Source organism: Coloeus monedula, assembly GCF_965178545.1.
Source record: "Coloeus monedula genome assembly, chromosome: 3".
In the NCBI taxonomy this organism is placed as follows: domain Eukaryota; kingdom Metazoa; phylum Chordata; class Aves; order Passeriformes; family Corvidae; genus Coloeus; species Coloeus monedula.
The window spans coordinates 93901129-93928162 of record NC_138783.1 but is presented as its reverse complement, the minus strand read 5'-3'; the positions used below and the strand labels follow the sequence as shown (position 1 = coordinate 93928162).

The window sequence follows — 27034 nt, the reverse complement described above, 5'->3', positions numbered from 1 at the left end:
TGGGTAGTTCTGTAGACCAATATAGTCCGGCTGTAGGGGGGAGTAAGTTCAGGACCAGCCTACGTGAGCAAGATTGTAATTTGAAAAATTGTCAAAATGTGACACCTGCCAATTTTACTGAGGATTTAGGTTTCTCCTTATACATGTGGAAAACAAACAGGTAGCAACTGCTTTAGTAGTACAGCTTTCAGTAGCACCCATGTGGTAGTTTTTCTCTCTCTGTTTTATCTTGGGTTATTTGCTTCTGATAAGGTTGCAGCCTGACCTAAAGTATGTGTGGTAGCATAGCTACAGAGATATACCAGGAGACTTTTTTTTTAAGTAGTCTTTGTGTAGCAAAAGAAACCCCCAAAAGGGCGTTAGTCACTGTTGTCTAAGAAACTGTAGTTCAGTATCAAGTAAGTATAAATAATTAGATATGTAAAGATATATAGAGATGTAAAGGAGTAAATTCTTTGGTGATTTTCCGGTACAAATACGTAACATAAGCTTTAGATTATTATGGATGGAACAGTTAATGTAATAACATTTGGACATTCTTTGGTCACTGACTTGGTGTCCTGCAAGACCAGCATTTTACAAGCTGTTCGTTTTGCGGTATCATTGCATAATATAAGCAGGTTGCCCCACCTTCCGTGTGCTAGAATCATAGCTTCACTAACTCTGAATCCACTTGGGAATGAAAATCCTTTTGAAGTCCAACAGTCGCTGACCATTAGGACAGCGAGTAGCTGCTACTTGCAGTGAACTTGTTCTACAGATTTAAATGTGATGACAAGGGTTAACAATGGGGGGAGGTGTTTTCTTGACATCAAAGCTACATTATATTTTTCTAGTTAATGTAGGAGTAGAGGTCTGTTGCTCAGCTGTGTCAGTAGACTGCAGAGTGCAATAGTTAACTATCCTTTTTTTTTTTCCCATAGTTTACTTGAACAATTTAGAGAGCAGTGAACATGTAGATGAGGCATTTTGACAGACCTTGTGCTAAGTATAAAGAAGAATACAGAAGCCCATATATTTTGTCTTTGTTTTGGAATCCGGATGTGAAATTTGGCTCTTCCACTTTTGTTTGCTAAAATCCTTGTGGAATGTGTTGTCACTCTGGCCAGTTCTGATCATGTCTGATAGTAGAGAAATTTACTGTTCTAAATATAAAGCATATTTTTAGAATACATTCCCTTTTGAATAATCTGAAGCTCCTATAAGAATACTGTTTAGGAATAGATTTGGTTACATCTGATCTTGTAAATCTTGCCAATGCATACTGTCTCCATATGCATTGCGTTGTTTCTTGGAGAAGATTCACAACAGGTATTATTGCTTGATTTTTCTTAATTTAGTTACTTAATAATTAAAAATGTTAATTTAAAAGGAAATAAATAGTGTGGCATATCTGCGGGTTTATTACTTATTTTTGAATGAATTAAAACAATCTGCTACTTCTCTCCCTTCATCCCTCTGTTCCTTTAGCATCTGTAAAAAAATTTTTTAAAAAAAATCAGTTTTCTGCCCTGAAAATTTTGATAGCTTTAGATTTTTTTCGTGTTGAATTACTTCAAATGGAAGTAGTTATTGGCAACTAAGAGTAAAAAAAAAAAAATCCCTGCATTCTGAAGTATCTATACAACTCTCTTGAAAATATCTTTGTAGCTACTCTTGAGTTTGACTGGCACTGCATGTAAATATTTGTGGCCTTTAGCTGCCTTAAAAGAAATGAAATTGCTCTTGTTTTACAGCTTTTCTTGGCACCTAAGGAAGCTGTAAATTTCCTTTGCAAACCTTTATTTCAGTTTTTGGTCTGGAGCTACTTAGAAATAAACTTGATTTTTAATTAATTTAAGTACTAAGGCTGTCAAATATCCTGTGTCTTATGTGACACTTTCCCTTCTAGTTTCTCTTACCACTTCACTTTGCAGTGTAGTTTTTTTCTCATTTGCCTTTCTAATTGCAAGCAAGACTCCTGAAAGGATTTCCATGTAGCAGCAGTCCTTGGCTGGGCCTGGGCAGATGAGCACAAGGCACATGGTGTCCCTATCCCACTGGCAACAAGGGGCAAAATGTGTCAGAACCAGTACACTGAGGAAGGAAAAGTGTAGCAAAAGCATTTTTCCAGCTGTCCAGTAATTCACATACATCACAGATCTACTTTCTTACCATCATTGCAGTGGTTCTGTGAAACTAGATGAAGATTGCATATGTGGATGGAATAGGAGATTTTTATCTGTATCACTTTAATTGTTACTTTTCATGGAAATAAATGGGGAAACTAAAGATTCACCCGAAGAGAAAGCACAGACATCAGAAATAGCTATACCTAATGGGCCAGTACATCAGCAGTATTTGGAATTTAAATTGACTGCTTAAAGAAGATCTCCATCTTTCTTGAATAACTGAGATGAGTTTTTATGTATGTGAAACAAAGATTTTAACCCTTTTTAGGAGGAACGCAGATCACTGGCTTTGTCATCCATCAGGTCAAATTATTGAACCACTCAAAGTACAGAGTATGTGTAATTCAGCTAAAAATTATGTTCCAAACTGGAAATTAGAAAGGAGAATGAGACTATCTTTGAAGTGCTGTATTGCAGTGCTCCAGTGCCAGCTCATGTGACACAATTGGAATGTAGCTTTATTAGGATAGCTTCTGAAATGTTTTACTCGAAGTACAATGCTCAAGGAGGCATGAACTGGAAGGCTGAAATAAAATTTATATTAAGGACACATATAGAACTGTTAGGTATTTTACAGAAACTGGAATATTTGCTGTTGTGACAATATTTTTTCAAACAGCTCTGAATTATGGAACTTTGCATCATTTTGTCATCATACTTTTCCATTTCCTCTTCAAAAATTCCACAAAAACTTATTGCAGCCTATTGCTATGAATCCATTTCCCCTCTGTCTGTATGCACAAGATCCCTGCAGGAGGTGGAAAGAAAGATCAGAAAACCAGGATCCACCAAGTAGTAGAGATATGGCTTGGTTGGAAAACTTGTTGGCCTGGCACCATTTTATGTAGTTAAGATGTACCTGCTTTTGCTTCTAATAACGTATTTTCCCTGAGAGTCATAAATAAAAGAATCTATTTGCAGTTAAAGAATGTTATTATCTTCTTTGTTCTCTCTCTGCATATACTTATGTCCAGTATTCTGTGATTTGTAGGCAATGGACTGGGGCAGTTTTGATTTCAAACGTTATTTCTGACAAAACTCATCATCCAAGAATTTAAAATTCATTTGTTGGAATGAAATGCAGTAATATTCTGTGGCAACAGATCCCATTATGGGTGACCCATAGGAAGTGTGTTAATTAGTCATAGAAGTTTCTGGGAGAGAGTTGTTCTGGGGTTGGTTTTTTGTTGGTTGGTTTTTTGGGTTTTTTTGTGGTTGCCTCTGAAGAGCTGCATTTTGGTGTTCCATTAAATTAGTTATTTAATGGCATATGTCCATGACTTGTAGGTGAATGGAGTAATTTACTTTCTGTCTACAATGTCTCATATTGAGGTAGTCCTTTTTCAGAACATAAAACCTGATAGGGTATTTATCTGATAATGATATGAATTATATTGGTTATCTATGCCATTCTATATTCATACAAAACATAACAATCTTAACAGCTTTCAAAGTTAGTCTTCATTCTCAGCTTGGCCAATTCATATGAAGGGCTGGTGTAATGCTGTGAACAAAATGTAAAGCTTAAGTGCTCTCTCTCTATACGTATTTGTGAGTTTGCCTGTCATTTGAAATCTAAGATCCTTTAAATGAATGAGAATTTCACCCTTTATCTCCACTAACACATACATACAAATTAAAGATTTTTTTTTTTGCAGAAGTGGACTATTTAAAAGCTTAATATAGTTTAATGGTTAGCAATTTTAGGAAATGTAGACTATTTAAAAATTATTATTTCTTTAGATGGATTTTTGTGATGTATAGATCAAATCTACCCTTAAAAGGACTGGATTTGGAAAGATGAGGTAAAAATCTGCACACTGTGCCATTGTTTGCAAAGGGAGATGGCTGCACCTATTTCTGCAGAATGGTGTCAAGTGTAAAAGAGCAGGTACTCAGTACATTTGACAAATGAAGACAAAGATGAGATTATATGATCTCATGGTTTGGTAAGAGTATATGATAAAGACAGTATCTGTACAGTATTAGAAAGGAAAATAACTTTTTTTCTCTTCGCCATAGTGAATTACAGCTTTGAGATATTGAAGTTGTTTCTCTTCACGGAATGAAAAATTGGAAACCGAGAGCCCTTAGTGCAGAGATGTTGTAATGCATGAATGTTTTTTCACACTGTGCACCATTATTTCTTCCTGTAGATTCTGAGTGATAATGGCTTGTCAGTATCTGTGATCCTAAAACTCCAAAGTGGTTGAGCAGCTGTGTGTTCAGTGTGCAGTTTTAACAGTGGTGCTAATTGCTTAATTGACATCAAATATCAGCGATTCAATAAAACACCAGGCTGTTAGTAAAGCCTGCCTTTATGGGTGTGAAGTACTTCTGTGTGGAGGAATGGAGTCACATCCTGGGTGAACAAGGCTATAGCGGATGCTGAGAACTTGTTGCTGTCAAATCTATGGTTAGAGTGCACTATCCCTTTTAATCAAAAAGCATTTAGAAAAAAGTAAGAGAGAATACTGTTCAGTGAAATGTACTTAGAGCCTGGCCAGGGCAGACTGATTGAGTTTTCAGCTGTACTTATTGCATATTAACTTATTTGAATAGTGTTTGTATTTATATTATTTGGAGAGAAAATACAATATCGAACTGAAGATTGTTGCTGGTAATTATGCCCAAGTTAATAGTTCAAGTGGAGAGTCAGGAAATGTCATTCGGTGTTTCCACTGATTTCAAAATCATACATTAAATCTCTTTACTAAAAATACGTGGAAAGACTTGGAATCTTTCAAAGTCAGTTACTTTTCCAGCAACTACCACTAGCATCTTCCTATCATCCTTTTGCTGTCACTCATTGAATACCAAGCCTCTTGCCTTTTCAGGCAATACATTTGTTTAAATTAAATCCAGATAAAAATTACCAGAGCAGCATGAAGGTGAATCTCAAGCTAGTTTCAGTTTGATTTTTTAAATCAGAAAAAAATAAGCTGCAGAAATATTTGAACTCTAAAGGTAAAATCCTGTTAACTGTCTCTGTTTAGTGTTAGGAAAAGATGCCTTAATCTTTTGCTGGTCTTTGCTTTCATGGTTGCTGACACTGCTTGAAAGAGTAAAAGCTATGTAACATTTTATTGATGTGCCAATAAAACGAGGTCTCAGTACACTGAGCTTTACACTATAAATAGAAGCAGTTAATGCTAAGATTTATTTATGGTTTCTTGGACATATTCTTAATGGGCTTGAGCAATGAAACTTAAAAAAAGAAGTGACTATTGTTCATTGTTCTGGCAGCAGCATCAGACTGGGTTTTTTTTCAGTGACTCTGGTGTCATTCTGTAAGTTGTAATACCAGAACACTAAAAGAACTTTCAGATCAAGGTGTTTGGCTTTGGAGGTTGGCATTACCAGACATTCAGTTGGTGTGGTTTGATTTCTCTATGTGGCCTATGTCCTGACTTACAGCGCTGTTTTTCTAAAAGTATCTTTCTCTACTTCACACAAGTGAGTTGCCTTATTGCCATATTGAGCAGTGCATGTGACTTTGTGCATTGCTGTTTGACCTCACTGGCAAAGAGAGCCTTACTCTTCCCTGCTCAGTTTTTACTCTTGGACTGTGAGTGATTTGGAGGTTTTAAGTTGTTGAATTAGGTTAGTAAAGTGCATTTATTTTCTATTGTCTATTAACATAATGAAAAATAAAAAATGTTCTGTGCTAGCAGATAGTTTAAGTTAGATATGGTTTTATACATCTGTCGTAAGTTTATCAATTCATGATAAAACCAGGTCAAATTAAAGCTAATAGAAGAGATTGTCTTCATTTTATACTGAAGCTTAAAGTAATGTCTTGCTTTAGGAACAGAAATTCCAGAGTGGTTGGTTTACTTAGTGTTGACACAATACTCCAGGGCTATCAGACCTGTAAATACTGGCAAGTAGTGCAGGAGGGTGCTGTTTATGAATCTGGGAAGACAGCTCTAGGCAATTTCAGAGGCCTGTTTTAAGTGAGTCCTGATAAAGACTCACTGTATACAGTGAAACGTTAAAAAATGCTTTTTTGAACTAAGAGCATTGTCAAGCTGTCTTGGACTGGTTAATAATAATAAGAGATAAATTGTCAAGCTGGGCCCCTGTAGAGGGAAGGAGAAGCTGAGGGATTTCTTCGTGGTGTTCAAAGTTTGTGTGGTATTCCCATTAGCCCTTTATGTAGTCATCTCGGAACTCAGGCAGGCACTTCACTTATCAGGAGTAACCTTTTTGTTGCGTTTGTCTGGAATGTCCTTCCTAATGAAAAACTAAAGAATGTTGTACAATTTAATGTATTATACAGGAATGTCTCACATTCCCTTGCATTTCTAGGAGTATTATGTGGTGCAAGTGTCAGTAGATAATTTGTGTGCATTGTACATTTAGGGCACTGACAAGATAAAAAAGTATTGTATACCAATAAAATGGTAAAAGATACCATTTGTTATTTGGTTTGTTATTGTCATAGAAGTAAGGTGGAATATGGAAACACTGTTGTGTTCCATTCCTTCCAAAATATTTTGGCTTGCTCAAAGAATGTTACCTGGTCTTCAGAAGTGGGCTGAATGGCACTTTACTTTTTGACAAGTCCCCTTGGTGGTAAGGGAGAAGTTGTCTGACTGGAAAATCAATGCAATTTTTATACCGACCCATGTCCTAGTTTCCAGTCTGTGCCAGATGTGGCACAGGAGAAATGTGTGTGCACTCCCACTGAGCCAGGGCAGCTGGGGTTAGCATAAGCCCTGACTGGGCCATTGGTGAGTCTTACGAGTGGCTCTCATTTTCACCTCCTTTGTCAACAGCTTCATATAATGTATTAAGTGACTCTTTCAAGTTATTGGAAGTTGAATAACACATAAGAAAAATGTGGGGTTTACTTTTGGTTTTAGTTTTATGCCTAGTATTACAGTTTTGTCCTTTGGTATCTTCTGAACATAATGCCTTCATTTTTCTGTCATGTGTAAGAATCAAGTAATGATTTAGGTCCTTTGTGTCTGCTTCTTAGTATCTACTTCTGGGATGACAGAAGTTGCTTTTCCTTAATCCTTCTACTTCGATTTACATTTTACTTCATGACTTCGACTCAGCTATTTTGTGGTTAATAGTCTGAGTCCAATAGGTTTTCTTTTTATATTTTTTATGTTCTCTCCAATCTCAAGAAAGTCATGCACATCACATAGATAATTATTTTATGAGCTTAACTGCTCCAAATTTGCAGAGTATTGCAAGATTTTATACATCTATTGCAACAATAAATTATGTAGAAAGTGATCTTTGGCTGTGCTGCACTTAAGGCAGTGGAAAATTCATATATATATGAATGATGAAGGAAATGTTAGGGTGAATGTTTTTCAAGTTTGAGAACAAAATTTTATTTTAGACTTACTAGCCAAGTGCGTAGTAGTAAAGTAAATGGACCTATAACTATTGACATCAAGACTAGTTAGAAAAGAAGATACCATGTCTGTATGATTAAATTCTGCTTTTATGTCAAGAACTGCACAGGTACATCCAGCTGCTTTGGGGAATGATGCTTTGGTTGTGTAAACTACCAAAGGCACACTATTTGTTTGGCGTTAGTTTGCTCAAGTCTGACAGTTCACCTATAGAGACAGACAATCAACCACCAAGTGCCCAAGAGCACTTTCAGGACATATTTAATGTACTAAATAAATGTAGCTGTTGAAGATGCAGAAAAGAAGCTTCCCTCCAATATGCTTAATGAAAGTATGTGTAAATGAATCATTGTGACATAAAGCAGAGGTTTTGAGTTTAAATTATGACATATTTAAATTACTTCAGTTTTGACCATACGATGATGTTAAAGTTACTGATGCCTGGGCTTCTCCAAGTGTTAGGAATGTGTTTTGTGCTTCAAAACTGTTTTTCATAAGGTAGGTGTGAATTAGACAATTGACCAAGGGATGGTCATTTTATAATCTGTGTCCCCCCAAAAAATTAATTTTTAAGATTTAAAAAATTGGTTATCTTGGTTTTGTGTAAATACTTTCCTGTTGCATTGCTTGGTTTGGTTTAGCAAGCTGCAGCCCTCTCGGAAAGCACTGCGAGGCCGCTTAGGATAGAGCGGCAATTCCACTCTCCCGTAGTCCTTCCGGACGGCCCTGCGTACCTGCTCCCGCTAGCTGTCGGCTCCGCAACACGGTGACAGTACAGGAGGCGAGAAGGGTCCCTCCATGTGCACCTCACAGGAACCTTTATTACAGGGTGACAAGCTGGTTCCCACAGGCAGAGAGAACCACGGGGTCCAGGAGCTTGGGGGTTTATAGAGGGACGAGGGAGGCGGGGAAAGCACATGGACGAATGTTCTCAGGGTGCAGGGGTGGTACATGGGTGGAGTTGGGATACTGGAACCAATGGGGAGAATCAGAGGGCGTGGCCAGGGATAGGGGCAGGGGAAGGGCGGGGACAATGTGGAAGGCCTGCATTTAATAAGAAAAGCAGCGAGGGGAATGCAGCGTTACACTTTTATGCAGTGATTTGTACTTTTTTTACAGTTAATAGAACACAGAAGTACTGATTTTGGGGAAGCTATAGGTGTGGTGGGGTTTGATGATGTGAATGTGATCATTTGGCACACCTAGGTTTTTTTTCTACAGCTTTCATAGAAGAGCAAGTGCTCTGAGATGACAAGCTGTGGTCTTTTCCTGGCAGCTTAAGAGTCTCTAAGCTTGTTCATGTGTGGGGAAATGATTACTACTAGTATTTCAGGAGAACAGAGTTTCACTTTGATGCAAATAAAATACCAAGTTATGGGCAGCTAGTTTCAAAATGTGAAGTATTTGTCATACATAAAAATATTTTAATTAGCACAGATTTTCTTAGTGGTAAAATGAGTAACAAACATAAATACTTACTAAATACGTAATTTGAGTGAGAATCCTAAACCATTTGTCCTTTTTTCAGTTATAAATGAAAAAGTTGGAATAGTGATTTTCATGGATGCTCTTTCATTGTGTTGTGGGAAAGTGCAGTGCAGTTAAGGCAATTTTGACATTTGACTTGGCTTTAGGTGTTTTGGTGGTCTTGAGCTGGTACAGAAAAGTGTGAGGGGTCATGCACTGGTGGCTGTGTTTGTGTTGATGGTCAGGCATGTGATTAGTTAATTCAGTGTGTGACTCGTTACTGCAGAAATACAGACTGAACTGACACAGTAACTCTTTTTTTCCCCGTAGTGTGCTGGAGAAGAGAATTGGGTGGACAGTCGGACTATTTATGTTGGGCATCATGAACCACCTCCAGGTGCTGAAGCGTACATTCCACAGAGATTTCCAGATAATAGAATAGTCTCATCAAAGGTACCAATATTTTCTTTCATTCATTTAGATAAATCAGCTGAAGTTACTTTGTGTTTATTTATTTACTTCAAGATTTTTTCCTAGTCTTCCTGTATATTTTTCCTTTCCACAACCAGCAAAGTTAAAGTGAAGATATCTCAGACTTCTTCTAGGGAGACTAATTGTTAAGTTGTCTCTAAAATGAACAGAAATAAAATAATTTCTCCCATGTTTACTGCAGTACATATTATAGTACAGTCTTGAGTAATAATGAGCTTTTCCACAAAGAAGAAAGCAATTTTCATTTGAGGCAGTCCTGGAGTAAATAAAATCTTCCTGAAGAAAGACTGCATCCTTTGTACTCAAAAGCAATACCTCAAAGTACTAGAAATAATTTAGTTTGTTGAGCATTTAGATTCATTATACTCTCTCCACCACAACAGTGTCTTTCCTTTCAAAAGCTCATACTGTTTCTATGGGGTTTTGTCAATAGTCTTTGTTATTCACGTGCAAGTGAATCATAGTCTTGGTAGTGTGATACATTTGTGCTCTTTAGAAACCTTCCTGTTGTCCCTCACTTCAGTTAGTAAGTTTCAACTTCCATAAGCTCCAGCAGCTTTTTGTGAGCAGTTGGGATGTTGGTACTTTCCAGCTGGCTTGCTTTAGCCAAAGGTTTACACTGCAGTGGTATAGAAATTTGAATGCTTGCAGGTGATGTATGGCTAACAACTCAAGAACTCCCAAGTTTGTAATGTGCTTAGATTTTAATCCTCATGAGCTCACACCTTCAGCCAATTATGAAATAATCAATTCAAAATATGTCCTCTACTGAGAATTTCTTTTTGAATAGTGTCTCAAATCCCCAGCCATTTTAAGAACCTTGGTAGCATTGTGATCTCAAGGAACTGAGGCATTACCCTCATGGACCTGAACTTGCCATCCATTAACATAATGAAAGCCATTTCTCATGTGAGATTTTGTATTTAATATCTTCTTCCCATACTTCATTCAAAGACAGTGTATTAAGCTTTATTTAGGCATCTTTAATTAGATTGAATGTTCAAAAGTTAAGACAGATGAAGTGCAGATGAAGTACAGTCAAACTGGTACAGTGGGAAATCCTGTGCTCTGCACATTGATTTGTATTGCCTTTTGAGTAATAGAAAAGTAAACACACTTAATGAAATCTTTGTACTCCTGTGGCATTTTTCTTATTTTTTTTAATCTCATCTGGGGTTTATGTAAATAAAGCCATTGAAATTACTGATGACAGTTTTCTTGAAATAAAAACATCCTGTTCAACTATGCAAGGTGTTTTGACATCTTTTTGTGATTATGAAGTTAGTGGAAGTTTCAAGTTATTTTGCTGTGCAGAGTGAGTTTTTTTTAAAAATATGACTTAAACCTATTTTGAGCTAGGGAATCCCTGCCAGAAATTAATATGTATGTGTGACTTCAACCAGTTCAGGATGGAGACTTCACTGTATTTTTATTTGGCTATAAAGCATATTCCATTAAATATTTTAAATGTTAAACTCTTTAGTTGTGAACTGTATCTGTAAATTGCCTTTCATAAACAAAAAGTATTTGTGGAAATATATACATTTATATATACATGATGTTACTCAGTTTTTCTGTTTATTGATTAAACTTCTCTCTTTTAAAAAATAAAATGTAGCTTGTCTTTGTGGAAGTAAATACAGTGGTGGTATTTCAGGAGGGAACAGAATTCATGTAAATTCTTCATTATATTGAACAGTTCCTTAGACTGCTGAAAGCTGTTTTAATGTTGTCTGTATATGACAACTTTCCATGCTGTCCCTTTCAAGTAAACTGTTACTGCCATGCTCCATCCCAAACAGCCTGAATAAAGCACCATTGTGACTTGACTAACACTCATTATGGTTCTGTAAGCTGCTACCTCTTACCATTTCACCTGTCCTTGTCCCGTGCTCATCTCTGAACCCTCCTGAGGGGGCACCTATTACAGCGTAAGGAACATAGACATAAACTTCTTGAAAAATGCTAAAATGTGCAAAATTAAGATGGCAAATCCATAATTGTTATAGTAGAATAAAGGTACGTGCTCGCAAGCACACAGTATAATGTTACCTCAACCGTGAAGGATACTTCCTTCCTCTTCCATCAGCGAGACAGACAGTAACTTTCAGCTGGGCTTTTATAGGTGTTTAGTGCTTATGTAAGAAAGTGTGTGATTGCTCTTCAAGGATGAGGAGCTCTAAACTTCCAAGTACAGACTTTACCAATTTAAGACAAAATGAATTTCTAAAAAGGATAGTTGAAGACCATGAGAAAATGTCATCAATTAGCCTGTCTGTATGCTGCTTTACTAAAAAATGTCATGTCGTAAAGCCGCCCTGAAAAAGACAGCAGCTTGCAGTAATATGAACTGTAGACTTTACTAGTCCTTCCAAAGGTACACTTCACTGTGCTTCACCAGAGGCTTCCTGGTGTCAGCAAGGTAATACTTTGATTCAAGTGCAGAGGGATATTTCATGTACATTTTAGTGTCACTGTGGAATGTGGTTAATGCTCTGTCTGCTTAATGATACATTCCTGGTTGTGAAAAATGATACAGAGACAGACCTTGGCCAGACAAAAGTGTTCTATTGTTTTGATGTGTTAATTCAATTATGATATTAACAATATATTGCAAAAAGTGTGTGTTAAAGTAGTAAAAGACAAAAACTCATGTCTTTTGGATTGTGCATACATTTCCTTTTACATCCTAGAGACACTGACCTTTGTAGCATGAATCGTTTTGTTGATCTAACTTTTAGCTACTTCAGCTGCCTTGGGTGTTGGCCTTTGAAGTGGCTGTTATGTGCCCTCGATTGAATTTATCACATGACAGTGCTGCAGGATGGCAAAATATCAGCTGGTAGAAAAACCCCAGTGTTTCAAATGAAAAAGAAATAAAGTAATTGAACTGGTAGGGAGGTGGCTTGCTTTTTGAAAAAAAAAAAAAATAAAAAATATATATACACATTTTGATACTATTTACTTTTTGGTAGAACTTAGTTTCCTTTTAATCTGTAAGTTAAACTAGTCAGCAATAGCAATTACCAACACTTTGTGAGAAACAACCTTTTTTCCTTCTGAAACAGGATTTTACTTTTTGAAAAACTGATAAATTATAAAAAAACTTCTTAGTAGAAAACTTCCTTAAGGTTCAGGCTTCATATCATTGTGCTAGGAATATGATTTTGTATTTAGTAATCTTAATGGATTTCTCCTCTGTGAATTCCTTCAATACCTTTTAAGCCCATGTAAATTCTCAGAATAAAGAGCACTCCAATTGTAGAAATGTTTGCCAAAAGTAACTGAGCCTTCATTTTAAAGCTCCCTGTTAATTTGTGTTCATATTCCAAACCCTTGAATCTGATAATGACTGTTATCCCCTGTTTATAATCTTGTTTCTGTTGGTGGTCTTCCATCATATTCCTTTCCAGGAGGAATAGCCTTAGCCTGTTCAGTAATTGTTTGTGTGGAAGCTGCTTCATGCCTTTTCTCAGGTTTGGTCTGTATGTTTTGCCAAGCCAGTGGAATCATACACGGATCATTCAGTACATAGCCAACTATGCATTTATGTAGTGGCATGATGATGGTTTTAGTTTGTTAGTAATTTAATATTTTTCAATATCCAAATTCCCTTTTCCTGAAGTTAATCAAATACGTTTTTAGAATTGCTATGCTTCAAGGATCTTATTTGTTGACAAAGTAGGGATTTGCATTTCTTGTTCTACCTGAGTTGATGAATTGAAGACTGATTGGATGTCTACATTTCTCCTGAACAGAGGGAAAAATTGTAATGAAAAGAAAATCTTTTTTACGCTAACAACACAGAGTTCATAGGAACATGTTTAATTAGGGCTGCTTATGGCTTTTAGAAAAAAACAAAACCCCAAAGAAAACCCATAAAGAAGGAACCACAGGAAAGAACCAAACATTTCAAAAATGTCTAGATAGGAATAGCCTGTTGAATGAGAGAATTTCCTGTGTGTCAGAGACACTTGGCAAAATTAATTTTAGGCAGGAGAACTGATTTTTTCTTTTCTTTTCCCCCTATACCACCCATAGAGGAAGTTCCTTTCAGTCTGTGGGTAATCAACACACACACAGTATTTTGCCTTGGTAGTCCTATCCAGCTGCAAACTTCTACTGTCATAGTTTCATAAAGAGAAATTTTAAGCTACAGGGCCCACTTTTGCCTAGGTCACTAACATAACTGGAGATTGGCTTATGCTTCCAGAAGATGATACTGAAGAGTGACTCTTGAATGAAATGCAAGATTGACTCTACAGTGGATGCAGAACTATTACTTGAAGAATTTGCCCTAAAGAGATGTCACTGAAATTAAATTATACATGAAATTACAAAGTGCTCAGTTGTGCTGTAGCTTTATTTCCTGTTCTTCCTATAGAAAAGCATTAATGTGAACTCAGAGGGGGGAGAACAGTACCACTGTTTGTAATACTGTATGCTAATTCATGGATCAGAAGTGATCCTGGTTTTGTTGCACAAATAATGCAGTCTTCTGTTGTCTGCCTGTTTCCTTAGGACTTTTCATCAAATACTGATCCAAACACTGATTTCTGTGATAGTGGCCTGAGACAATAATGCTGTGAGCTGAGAATCCTATACATTGCAAGGGAAACCTTAGCTACCTTCAGTGCCAATCTCATTGAGATGACTCAAGTAATTGCAGTGACTAATAGTTAAATAAAGTTAAGCAATTCTGACATGTTTCAGCAGATGATGTTGAAATATTCCTTTCTTTCAGCAGAAATTCATGCCCTTGTGCTGTACCTCTTCCCTGCAGTACTCGCTCATAGTGCCATTATAAACACACAAAGACTGGGTGTGCTCTGATTTCTCATTTTGTTGCCACATTTAGAAGAAATGTTAATACTGAAGCTTAAAGAAATACTAAACCACCTCTATCAAGATGAGCCACTTGGAACTCAGAAGAGACCTAGGCTGTCCCACACTTTTCCAAGGTGGTGCTTCATAACTGGAAGGCTTTGTCTGGCCTCTCTAGGGCTGTGACATAGCAGTTTAAAGATGAGGAGTTCAAACACAGCCCTAAGCCATGACATTTGAAAGTCAGAAAAGCATCCAAAGCTCACAGTGGGAAGAGGCAGGGTCATGTGTTTGTGAAGCCGATATGTTATTGTGTAGCATACTCTGGGGGGCAGAGAGGGTGGGTAGACAGAAATGCGTATGGGACAGGGACTAATGCAGGGAGTGTAGTGTTGTGTCTTTTAGTGTGAATGTACTGATCTGCTCTAAAAGCAGCTGTATCACAGAGCTCTATTTCTGCCTGGGTAATCCCCTGGCTGCCAGCCACACTGAGGGAAGTGTGGAGGGGGAAGCAGGAGGTCAGATCTGATGCTGCAAGGGCTGCAGAGTCAGGTGTACCCAGCCCTGTCAAAGAGTGAGCAGGGCAGGAGCTGTTAGAGATGAGAAGAGTAAATGGACTTGGTTGGCAGTAAAGCTAAAATGCATCTGAATCATTGGACTCTTGAAGGGGCCAGCTCGGATAGGAGTGTGTGAGTGTGCAGTTCTTCCAGGCACAATGCTACAGTTTCCTTCTGGGGATAACTGCCAGTGCCTAGAGAGAGCAAGGAAAAGCTCTTCTTGGCTCTTGATGAGCCTGCTCAGTGTGGGATTTCCAGGTCAGAGGCTCTTTGCAACCTCCCTTGTATTCCCAGGAGAAGCCATTTACCCTTCCCATGGCTCAGTCCAGGGTTATTAGCAATATTTTATCTTCTGCTGGTACTCCCCCTAACAGAGCCTTTTAAGTTTTTTGTATCAGTATGGAGTCTGCATGTAGCAAGAGAGAAGCAGAAGGAAGGAAAACAAGCAGGTCCAAACCTAAACACCACGGAAGACAGATGCAATTCTTCTCTCTCTACAAGTGAGAACATGAAGCTTGCTTGCTCTCACACACTCTTTCTTCTGTTTTCCTAGTATTCTCTGTGACTTCTGTCTTCAGTCAATCATCTTTGCTGCAAGGTTTTTTTTTTCTTTTTAAGAATTATAATTGGGTAATTACAGATGCTGGGGGATATCTTTGTCAGAGGAACTCCTGGAGCTGATAGCCTCTATTTGATAAGACTGAGAGTTGCTGAACAGGGACTACTAAGGATAGACTTGTTTGTAACAGAAATCCTGTTTTATCAGCAACTGTTTTTACAAAATCCTATGCTAACATATGTATGTTTGTTCATCAAACACACCATTTGATCTAACTTCCCCAAATCAGTTTCATTTTTGCGCTTTCTCTGAATGTACTGGTGCTGGTTTTTCGCTTGTAAAAGCCCTACATGTAGCAGAGCTTCCACTGATCCCTGTGTTGTGAATGACCTTGTGAGGTGGAGAAACAGGAGTCCCTCCCTCAGTGGAGTGATAAACACTGTGCAGATGGTGCATACGTTAATACTTTTGTTAAAATATTGTTATCTTTTGTTATCTATTGTGTCTTTCTACATTAGTTTCAAATTGTCATAAATATGGTAAAATACTTTTAAAATATTCAAATTCTATTGAGTAGCATATAAGCACAGAAGTCTGCATTTTTTTGCTTTGAGTCAGTCCTGATACTAGTTTAATACACTGAAGAACATAGATGAGTTCTGCTGTAAACTTCCTATATGTTTGTAAGCGAGTCACTTGGGTTAGACAAGGCATACTCTCTACTCAGTTCCTATGATTTCAGATAATTATTGATTTCCTGTTTTTTTCATACCCTCTGCTATAGTTTTCTCTACCTGTTTTCTACTCTATATAGTTAGACAAATTGTGTTTCAAAAAAGTATTATTTTTATAAATAAAACTACCTTTAAAGAAACTGTGAAACTTTTGATCAGAGCTTTTTCAGCTATTCTATTGAAGAGGGCTACCTATATGTATATAGTATATGTAATATTTATGTTACTCACATAACATAATACCGTGTAAGGTGGTATTATATATAAAGTGTTGTGTCCAGTACCTGAAAGGAGACTACAAAAAAAGCTGGAGAGAGACTTTTTACAAGGGCATTAAGTGATAGGAGAAGGGAGAAGGACTTCAAGCTGAAAGAGGGTTGGTTTAGATTTACCTTGAGGATGGTGAGGCACTGGAACCAGTTGTCCAGAGAAGCTGTAGATGCTGCATTTCTGAAAGTGTTCAAGGTCAGTTTGGATGGGGCTTGGAGCGACCTGGTCAAGTGGAAGGTGTCCCTGCGCACAGCAGGGGGGTTGGCACAGGATGCTTGAGAAGATCTTGAACGTCTTTTTCCACCCAGACCATTCTATGATATGCACACATGCCTGCAATCTATTTCTTAAACTGCAGCTTTAAGAATGCATTGTTTCTCAGTAATTGATAGATAGTACAAAAATGTGTATGTTAAAAAATACTGAAGTCACCATGGACACAAATGACTGCAAGATCAGCTTTTTTTCTATACTACCCTGATTTTATTATTCTCAGGATGGATTTTGTTTTGCAGAAGGGATTAAAATCATCATAGGAAGATGTCTACAAACCAGGGATAAACCAATATAGTAGATTTTGTTTTGTAATAGTTTTAAGCATTTACAAGAAACAGTAAAAAAGGTTGAGTGAAAAGAGTGAAATCAGAGTGGGTTAAAAGAGAGGTGGTAACTATTTAAAACAATCTGTAAGAAACTGAAATGTTGACAAAACTCAGTATGAAGTGCCTTTTCTTACAGCTTCAGGTTTTGATGTAAAGTGATTACTTAAGAAACTCTCCTTTTTAAGAAAAAATCTGCCTCTTAGGGTAGAAAGAGAAGCTTAAAACATGAGCCAAAATTCTGGCATGCAGATAGCAAATGAAAAGGTCAAAATACAGTGTCAAGAACAGTGTATTTTACATTTTTGAGTTTGTGTATCTGGCTGCAATGAAGAGGTGTTGGAGCTGAAAGCAAGATGGTATCAGTAAAGAGGATGCAAGAATTGGTGAGATGGAGCCAGGGGCACAAGCGGGAATACTATGGATGGGTTCACAAGTGCAGAAATAGACCAGCACTGCAGGTGCTACTGCAATTATAAATGGGAAGAAAATCTACTTGAATGATGCTGTTTTGACACCAGACTGATCTTACAGATTCTTGCACAGTGTTTCAGATGCATCTGTTGGCACCATGTGTTATTCTCTTGGATGAATCCATAACTACTACCGCTCGGTGTCTGATGTGTTACCTCCCATATGTAAAAAGCACCCAAGCTCTGGCCTCTAATTCTTTTGTAGCATTTGGTAAAGATCAGTTAAGCTGTCCCCAGCTTATATCTAAATACTGTGTAACTGTTTGGATAAACTTATGCCCTTCAAGTGAATTATAGTGGAAAAAAGGTAGTTAAATACAGGTAAACTGCTTTTCGAGAGTTTACAAAGAGCATGACTAGAAATTATCTGAAGAAGAGAGATGATGTTATTAACTCCGAGCACAGTAATCCGATGGATTTAATATCGTCGTTTTTAATGACTTTGCTTTAAAAATTTTTGTTTGTTCCTGCCTAGTTACATTAGAGAAATTGCCTTGAATGCAGCAGTCATGAGATAAATATTGTTCTGAGTGGCAGGCCCTCCATTGCTTCTCTAGGGAGTGATTATGTTGATTAAACATTACTTGCACATTTGTAGATACTGCTCTGAGCTACTGATGGCTTGGGTAGGGGAAGGTCTGTCTAGACATCTTAGTGTTCTTTCTTGCCTAAACTGCAAAAATCGTTACTTCTCTGTTTAAGATGAATGGGCAGAATAAAGACATACTTTGTATGCATGAAGCTCAGAGTCTCGAAGTGTTAAAAGTCTATCAGATTGAAAATAAATTTTAAGAAGTAGTCTGTGTTAAAAAAGCATCCTTTTTAGGAAACACTTCTCAGCCATAAAAGTGATCTGTTCCCATATTATTCGCTTTTATTCAGCTAAGAGAGTTGCTGATCAAAGGTGGAGCTGTGGAAAGACCACAGCTTGGCAGGGAAAGCAGTGAACTAAGGATGGAATGCGAGGAGGATTGGATACTAAGGGTAAAGGTGAACAGCCTTTTTATGGATTGTTGTTTTAATTTATTTACCTGCTTCTTCAATCAGATATTTTAAATATCTAGTCCAACAATAATATGCTATTACCAGACATTTAGTCAAATAACCCTCTAGGAGATTTAAAGTGGAAGTTATTACATAACAGATCACGTGATTTGGGGGCTTGTGTAAATCACTGAACTTTTACAGTCAAAACCCCTTTACCATGGAAAAAATACTATTTCTATCAAATTTCTATCAAAAATACTATTTCTATCAGAAGAGCTAAACAGAAAAATGTAAACAAATGTTTTTCACTGAAACTTCTATTGATTTTTCTTTGCAGCAGGCAGAGATTCTTAGAAAATGAATGGATAAAATTAGAAAACAAAGATAACTTACCTGATAAAGTTAATGATGAAAATACGCAATAATTGTTGTCGAATAGAATCTATATGTTCATCTATCATAATAGCAGTTTTGAATGATCAGCATTGTGCAAGGAAAAATAATCAAGTCTAACTTGTTCTCTTTGAAAATTCCAAGTAGCTGTAGGATAATGGGTAGTGCATGCTGCATTCCTGTCTGATGAAAAGTTTTCTAATTGCAAGACTAGAACACTTGATTTTCTAGCTGTTGCATGTCTGCCTGCCTGAGTTTTGGCTTGCTCACAGGTGATTTAATACTGAACTAGCTATTATGTAGGATAAGTGGTAACTTAGGGCATATTTAGGATATATACTGATTTTTGGCACACGATAGAAGAAGAATATTTCCTTCCTATGTCTTACACATGTTCAGGCTTTAACTCCCAAGAAGTAAAAAGATTGCTCTATATAATAGGGTTTCACGTACATTTAAGGCATATTTCTCAGGGATATTTTTTGTCTTCAGATGTAATAGAAGTGCTTTCCTTCTGGAGCTCTGTCTGTCTTTGCCTTCAGGGCCAAATTCAGAAGATGTCTAGCTCATGGAATAATTTGGTTATCAGCAAGTGTAAGTACAATCTGCCAAGAGGAGACAAGGCACATTTGTAACAGAGCAAATAAATTAGGATAAGCTTCTTAGCCCATCTCGTTTGAAATGAAAGTTTTATTGGAGTTGTCATTTTATTACATGTCAAAGGATAATTTGGATAATAAGATGAAGCAGTGTGAGTTTTCTGAAGCCATTTTTCAAACCTTTTAACACCGTTTTAGCTGTCATTTTTTACATGTGTTCCAATAAGCAATCCTTGCAATGTTTTTCTGGAGCTACAGAGTGAGCTGTGTAAAGAGAGTGTAGTTGAACCTGCTGCAGAGCAGAGGAAAGGGACTAGATGATGTTGAGGTCCATTATCACTTCTACATGACTTTTTAAATTTGAAGTTCTTGCGTTTTCTGTTTGCAGCTTTATGTACTGTTTCTCATGTCATTTTATAACACTTGTGATAATTTGTGATAATTAGTACAGAAATATGCAGCCACTTACCACTGTAGTTTATCTTGAGGAGTATTTTTGTGTCCCAGCCAAGGAACAGAAGAGGGGCCAACAACTTTTATTTGGTTGTCTTGCTATTACTGTGTATTTAGCTCTGAGTGCCACCTATCTCGAGTCATGAATACAACATGAAAGTGAGTTAAAAGTGGTCTTTGAAATTACTAAAATGCTTTTAATAAATTTTAAATTTAAATAAATTTTAAAATGCTTTAAATAAACTATTCCATAACTAACTAACTCTGGACACTAACTCTGGACAAGCATTGTTGCTAGTTAAAAATTATTGCAGTCCCTAGTAGAAAGATTATCACAGGTCAGAAAAATGATGCTATTCTGAGAATACATGCTTGTCAATTAAGATTCAAATTTAGTAAATTATTAAACTAAGTAACCAAAACACGCCTGCTTCTTGTTTAGTTTAATCTTGAAATGTTAGTTATAAAATTGAGTGTGAACAATATTTCCTTCACAAACACTCATAATCTGTGCATTTGTTTTCAGTACACGTTTTGGAACTTTATACCAAAAAATTTGTTTGAGCAATTCAGAAGAATAGCTAACTTCTATTTTCTCATCATTTTCCTTGTTCAGGTAAGCTACTCCCATTTTCCAGTAAGTTCTGCGCTCTTTCTAAAACAGGGAGAAGTTGAAAAAGATTTTAAAACTTAACTGGTTTTGATGACCATGGATGTAAATGGTTGAGCATAGAAAGCCTTTTACACGGGTGATGTGACAAAAAGGTGTTTCATTTAATTTCCAGGTTGTAAATGTGAATTTAATCTGAAGAGAATTTGACAGCATCTCTAGTTGGATGGCAAAACATGTCTTGATAAAATTGAAAATAATGCCTGTCATTTTTATTTTGTAATAAGCATCCACATCAGTAAAACTGTTACTTTAAATTCTGTTGATGATAAGGTTTTGTTAGTTTTGCAAAAATATGATATTTATAACAAAATAATGTCTTGGCAGCAATTTTCCAACTGTACTGTCATCAAAGCCTGTGAGAAACTGAAATAATAGGTACTGATACAATGCTTGCTTAGAGAGGTACATAAATACTTGTTTTTTAAATGAGTTCCATGAATAACTAGTGTGCTGCTTTTTAGGTGTCTTAATTCTGAACCCTTCACAATCACTTATTGTGTTAAATAGTAAAAATCTTACTAAGTGAGAAGCAATATTACTTTGCAGACCAGATTCTGTAGAAAGAAAAGCAGATTCCCAGGACAACTTAGATTTTGTCATTTGCACTCCCTCTGTGGACTCTGCCTCTCTGTTTATATTTGCAGAAGCCCCAGCTCAGTATTTCAGAATTTACTCTTTACATGCATGAGAACAGCTCCATTGTATAGCATGTAAAGCCAGTGCCATGCTAATTTCTAATGGTGCTCCATAATTTTGCTTCCAAAGCTGCAGCTTTCCAGTCTAATACTTCCTTAAAGTCTTGCAAGCAAATATTTTTACAAGGCATTAACATCTGAATGTTAATGTGATCTAACTACAGTGTTGTATCTTCTTACGGCATCCAATTTTCAAATTTTTGTCAGTATAGTACACATTCTGAAAGTTGTATTGAAGTACTGTTCTTTTCAATTAAAATTCTGTGATGCCTTGTAACATATTGGTGAAATTACTTGAAAGATCTTACTTGAAAGATTGACTGCTTACATTCACAAAAATATAACCAGAAAATATTTTTTCTTTTTGTTGCAGTTAATTATTGATACACCTACTAGTCCAGTTACAAGTGGACTTCCACTTTTGTTTGTCATCACTGTCACAGCTATCAAACAGGTGAGTAATTTAGTGAGCAAAAGTAAAACTAAAGAGAGCAGTTGAGTCAGTTTGGGTCTGCTGTCCAAGCAATGCCCTCTCCCAGCCTCTTGCCCACCCCCACCCTGCTGGTCTGGTGGGAGAAGGTTGAACAGAATGCCTTGATGCTGACACTCTTCAGTCATAGCCAAAATGCTGGGGTGTAAGCAAGACTGGTTTAGTCCCAAGTACAAAGCACAGCAGCACAGGACTGCTGTGCAGAAAGCTAGCTCCACCCCAAATAGACCCAAAACAGGATAATTTCGATTGTCCCTTAATAGATAGCTTAATAGATAACTTACTACCTTCACAGTCTTTATGCTAAATGCAGACTTTTCCTTCATGAGTCTTCAAAGAAGCCATGGAGAGTTGTGTTTCTCTTTCTTTACAGTGGTAACTATTCATCACTGAGTATATTCTGTAGTTAAATTCTCTTCTTGTTGAGCAGAAGTTGTGATACGTGCAAGAGCTAGTATTTTAGTGTGGCTTTCCCAGTCTTAAGATTTTAAATGTTACACTTTAAAGTCTCAGTGTTAGTAGTGACCAACCAAAGTCTGGGTTATGATGTGCTGTGCCTGGTACTGCAGTTCTGTGTATTTCCTTGATTTTTTCTCTCAATGACTTGGGTAGATTTTGGGACCTGCTTGAGGAGCTGTACCAACCCCTGGAAGTATATTACAGCAAAGTCATAAAGTCTCTCTGAGTTCCCAGATTATTTTTGAGACCATCCAAAGTAGTGATACTTCTGTTCTGCACTGAATTTTCAAATGTGCTCAAAAGAGTTAGATGTAAAAATGCTATGTAAAAATACCACTACAAGTGGTATTTTCCATCTCTTAACCACTGATGACTTCGTCAGTCCCAATCTTTGTCATATGGCAGGACCTTTTCAATGGGAAGTTGCAATTCCCTATCCTTTAGTTTGTCTGCTTGTATAAAACACAAATTCATGGGGTAATTGAGCATGAAAAATAGGGTACTCTGCAAAGTCTCTTGAAACAAAATTCTTCACAACTATATATTGTATATAAGGTTAAAAGGTTTGGCTTAACTGTACGACAGTCATCACATATGACAACCTTTTGTCATGTCATCTCTTTATCATCTTGCAGGATAAAGTCCCATTCTTCCAAAATATATTTTCTACACTCTTCCTTCTAGTCAACTGCTTTTTTAAGTACTGTGCACTTACTGGAGTCAACAGAGCATAAGCAAGAGATGATCACTTAAATACCAGAAACTGTTCTATGCTTTCTAAACCCCTATTCATCCAAATGTCTTCATTAAAATACATGGTTTTGTTTGACTAATTGTAACCATGAATGCTCTTTTTCATAAATATCCAGCACGACTGTAGTACTGACATGTATCACAATTTCATTTGTTCTAGTGAGAATATTTTTTTCCTTTACAGTGATCAATGATAGTTCTTAAAATTTTTCTTGCAAGCTAGAGCTATTTTGTGTCTTTATAGCCAAATGTGCATCACTGCATCATTCCATTTCATTGTTTTCTAGGGTTATGAAGATTGGCTGCGACATAAAGCTGACAATGCAATAAATCAGTGCCCTGTTCATTTCATTCAGCACGGTAAACTGGTTAGAAAGCAAAGCCGAAAATTAAGAGTAAGTAACTTGACAGATTTTGTGAGTCAGACTTTATTTCACCCTTCTTGTACACTTCGCACATAAAACAAGTTATACAGAAATGTAGTGTGATGATGTAGCATTTGTTGCATTTAATGGAGATTAGACCCACAGTATACTAATTTTTAGTCTTATGCCTCTGAATAAAATATTTTTATAAAATTAAACTCCTAATGAGTTAAACTGTCTAATGAGATTAGATAAATCTCATTTATTATGATGCCTTTTCCTGGTCTTAAAATCAAGAGTCAAACACGGTTAGAAGGGGATAAGGGATTTTACCTGGGTATTTATTTTAAGGATCCTCAGGTGCACACGTCCAGGTCAAATGCGCTGGAATGCACCCCGCAAATTCCACCCATAAGATCTGGTGTCACATTATAGGTTTTACTAATTAGCATATCTATCAGAAATTCCCCAATGAGAGGCTTGAATGAGCCCTCCTCCCCAAGGAGCCTTCCCTTGGATGGTTCTATCTTAGTTTACAGAATGTATTCTGGAGAGGACCTTGGGGTCTGGGGCACACTCTCCTCTACCTATGAAGCTTCTAAAATGTTTAGTCTCTCAGCTTGACAAATAAGTCCAAGAATGTAGGCAAAAAGCACTAAGAATACAGAAGCTGTAAAAAAGGTGTAACAGGGGTATAAAAGAAAAGGCAAAAAATCTTCATGGCATCATTATCATAATTCTGAAATTTTATTTTTAGATGTTACTATTGCTGATTTTTATCAGGCTGTTTTGCTTAACTAACTCCTTCCATAAATGTTACTTTCATTTTCAATTCTTTAACTTGGAATTTCTGTCACGAGTTATCTTTTCTCTATTTTCTGTCTACTGTCATTATCACAGAGTCATAGGATGCTTTGGGTTGGAAGGGACCTTAAAGATCATCTAGTTCTAATCCCTGTGCCGTGGGCAGGGACACCTTGCAATAGACCAGGTTGTTCAGAGCCTTATTCAACCTGGCCTTGAACACTTTCAGAGATGGGGTATAACTACTATTATGCACATTATTAATTTATTTAAGCCTGATTGTGACAGTCAGTGCTATGTATACAGATGCATGCATATGTACAGATGCAATGCATTCTAAATATTTTCTCAAAACTCATCAAATCACAATCTCTTCATTGACCTTGTGAAAGCTGCATCATTTCCTTCTTGATATATTTTCAGAAATTAATTTTTGCTGCTTGGTTTTTTTTTTTCTTTTATGAGCAGATTAACTTTTTAACATTATTTTCTTTAGAACTCAGAAAATTTGATAGATTTTTTTTGAATTTTCTTATTTCCAATATGTCTTTTTATGCTCTGCGGGTTTTGGGCATAAGTGCATCAACAGTATTCACAGTCTTTCTGCTGTGACCTTCCATTTGAGTGTGATAGTTTCTGCCTAGGGCTTCCTGGTAATAAAAAAATTTAGGGCATCACATGCTTGAGAATTCCAGGTGTGTACCTAACCAGTTAAATATTCCAAACAAAAATAGTCAAGTACCATGCAACTGGATTTTGAATTTTAGTGGTTAATCTGTTGCCCATATTTTCTTAATTTCTCCCCTGTTTGTTGCTTTTCAGAGTGTGTACATTGGGTGACTAAATTATAGGAGAGACAGACCTTGAAAATACTTTCATGGAAAGGGATATCTATGTGTATTTGTAAATGGGTGAAATTCTCAGCTCTATATTACATGAGAAAACAGGCTAGGTTGTATAAAGGTCTGCAGCTAAAGCCTGGGGGCATTCAACTAAAGAAGGAAGAAAAGAATTGCTGAAAGTTGGAGTTCTTTTTCACACAATCAGAGAATGGTTGAGGTTGGCAGGCATCTCTGGAGGTTTCCTGATCCAACCCCCAGCTCCAGCAGGGCCACCAAGAGCTGTTTGCTCAGGACTCTATCTAGAAAGGTTTTAAGTTTCTCCAAGGAGGGATACTCCACTACCCCCTTGGGCAACTGTTGCAGTGCTCAGTCACCCCCAGGATGAAAATAAGGTGGACCCTCCCATGTTGCAGGTTGTGCCCACTGTCTCAGGCCCTTTTACTGGGCACCATCAGAAAGAACCTGTCCCTGTCCCCTTTGCATCCTTAGCTGACATAGTGGCAGATGTTGGAACATCTTTTAAATTTTAATAAGGTGCTATGCACTAGTACTTTTATTTGTTTTGGGATGAGGAAAATGAGAATTTCTTACCTGATTGTTGCAGGTATGCTTAGAATTTGCATTCTCCTGTGCCATGTGTACAATCTGCAATTTTTCATTGCTATTGGTTAAGGAAAAAAAAGCCTCTTTCATATCTACAATTAGATAAATCTCATATATTATCTTAATTCTAAAAATTTATTTTTAGATGTTACTATTGCTGATTTTTATCAGACTGTTTTGCTTAACTGGAATTACCTGACTCCTGCCAACTGCTAAGGATAGTGGAATTTTGCTTTATAAGCATATAACAAGAACAATGATTAAGCTGATTCTTATTATAATAAATTATGACATAAAAGTATATTCAACAGATGTTGACCTACATGAACAATTGCAAAAATTGCATATTTTTGATGGGATTTTTATTAAAACCCTGATATTCTTAGAATGTAGAGTATGGCTTTGCTGCTTGTTTAACCTCCAGAAATGTAGAAAAAGCCATTTTTCTTGAATGATTTGCAAGAATATTTTGAATTTGTAATTGGCTGGCTGTTCTATTGCGGCATTCTAATGTGCTGTAAAATATTGCCTATGTTTTCATGAATAAAAATTAGTTTGCTTACCTTTAAAATAGGGTAAATGGATAAAAATAGGATGGACTTCTAGTCACAATTCTGCTAAATTATGCTAAAAATGTATCCTGTTTTCATTAGCAGACTTGGAATTGTTGGCTTTTTCACCTACTTGTAGTATTTGGATCTAGATGCTTATCCTCATGAGCCAGTGAGAGCAGCTCACATCTCCTGGTGGTTTTGAAACAGTTTTATTTAGTCTTAAGGATAGTATCTTCCATCTCTCAAATAATGTTGCAAAACTTAGTAAGACAGTACTTGCCAGATGGTTATCCTGAGAGGAAAACCGTAAACAGTAGATCTCAATCATTCTGCAAGGTATAATTCAGTTTTCCAGAGATATTTCTTTAGTTCTTTACTCTTGTGGTAAAATCCTGTTGTAAATAAAAATTGTTGAATTTTCAAAATATTTGTGTTAATCTAGATTTTAGTTTTGAAATCTGAAATTTGGGCTGCTACATACATGCATTTTATTTTCTTGTGTTTTTTCCTTAGGTTGGAGATATTGTAATGGTAAAAGAAGATGAAAAATTCCCATGTGATTTAATATTCCTATCGAGTAGTAGAGGAGATGGAACATGTTTTGTTACAACAACTAGTTTGGATGGTGAATCCAGTCACAAAGTAATTAAATGTTCTATACTTTTTTTTTTTTTAAGGCAAAGTTTGCTTTTAATTTTTGATACAGATCACAATATGGCTTCATGCTTAGATGTGTGAGCAGGTACACTAATTTGTGTGATTTATGTTTCTACCATCTGACTTCATTTCTCTAAAAGTAATACTATTTTATGAAAAATTTTAAGACGTTTATTTGTGATTTTG

At 36.6% G+C, this 27034-nt stretch overlaps 1 protein-coding gene across 5 annotated transcripts in view; it reads left to right on the top strand.

Moving 5' to 3' along the window:
- Positions 1–27034, top strand: part of ATP11A (ATPase phospholipid transporting 11A) — a 121508-nt gene that overhangs the window by 50141 nt on the left and 44333 nt on the right. For 4 of the 5 annotated variants that reach the window (XM_082278274.1, XM_082278273.1, XM_082278277.1 and 1 more), the window contains exons 2-6: positions 9344–9466; positions 20480–20569; positions 21695–21775; positions 23311–23418; positions 26705–26833. In XM_082278274.1, the coding sequence (XP_082134400.1) occupies positions 9344–9466; positions 20480–20569; positions 21695–21775; positions 23311–23418; positions 26705–26833 (531 nt within the window). The remainder of the gene's footprint in view (positions 1–9343; positions 9467–20479; positions 20570–21694; positions 21776–23310; positions 23419–26704; positions 26834–27034) is intronic. The other variant, XM_082278275.1, reaches the window with a different exon arrangement.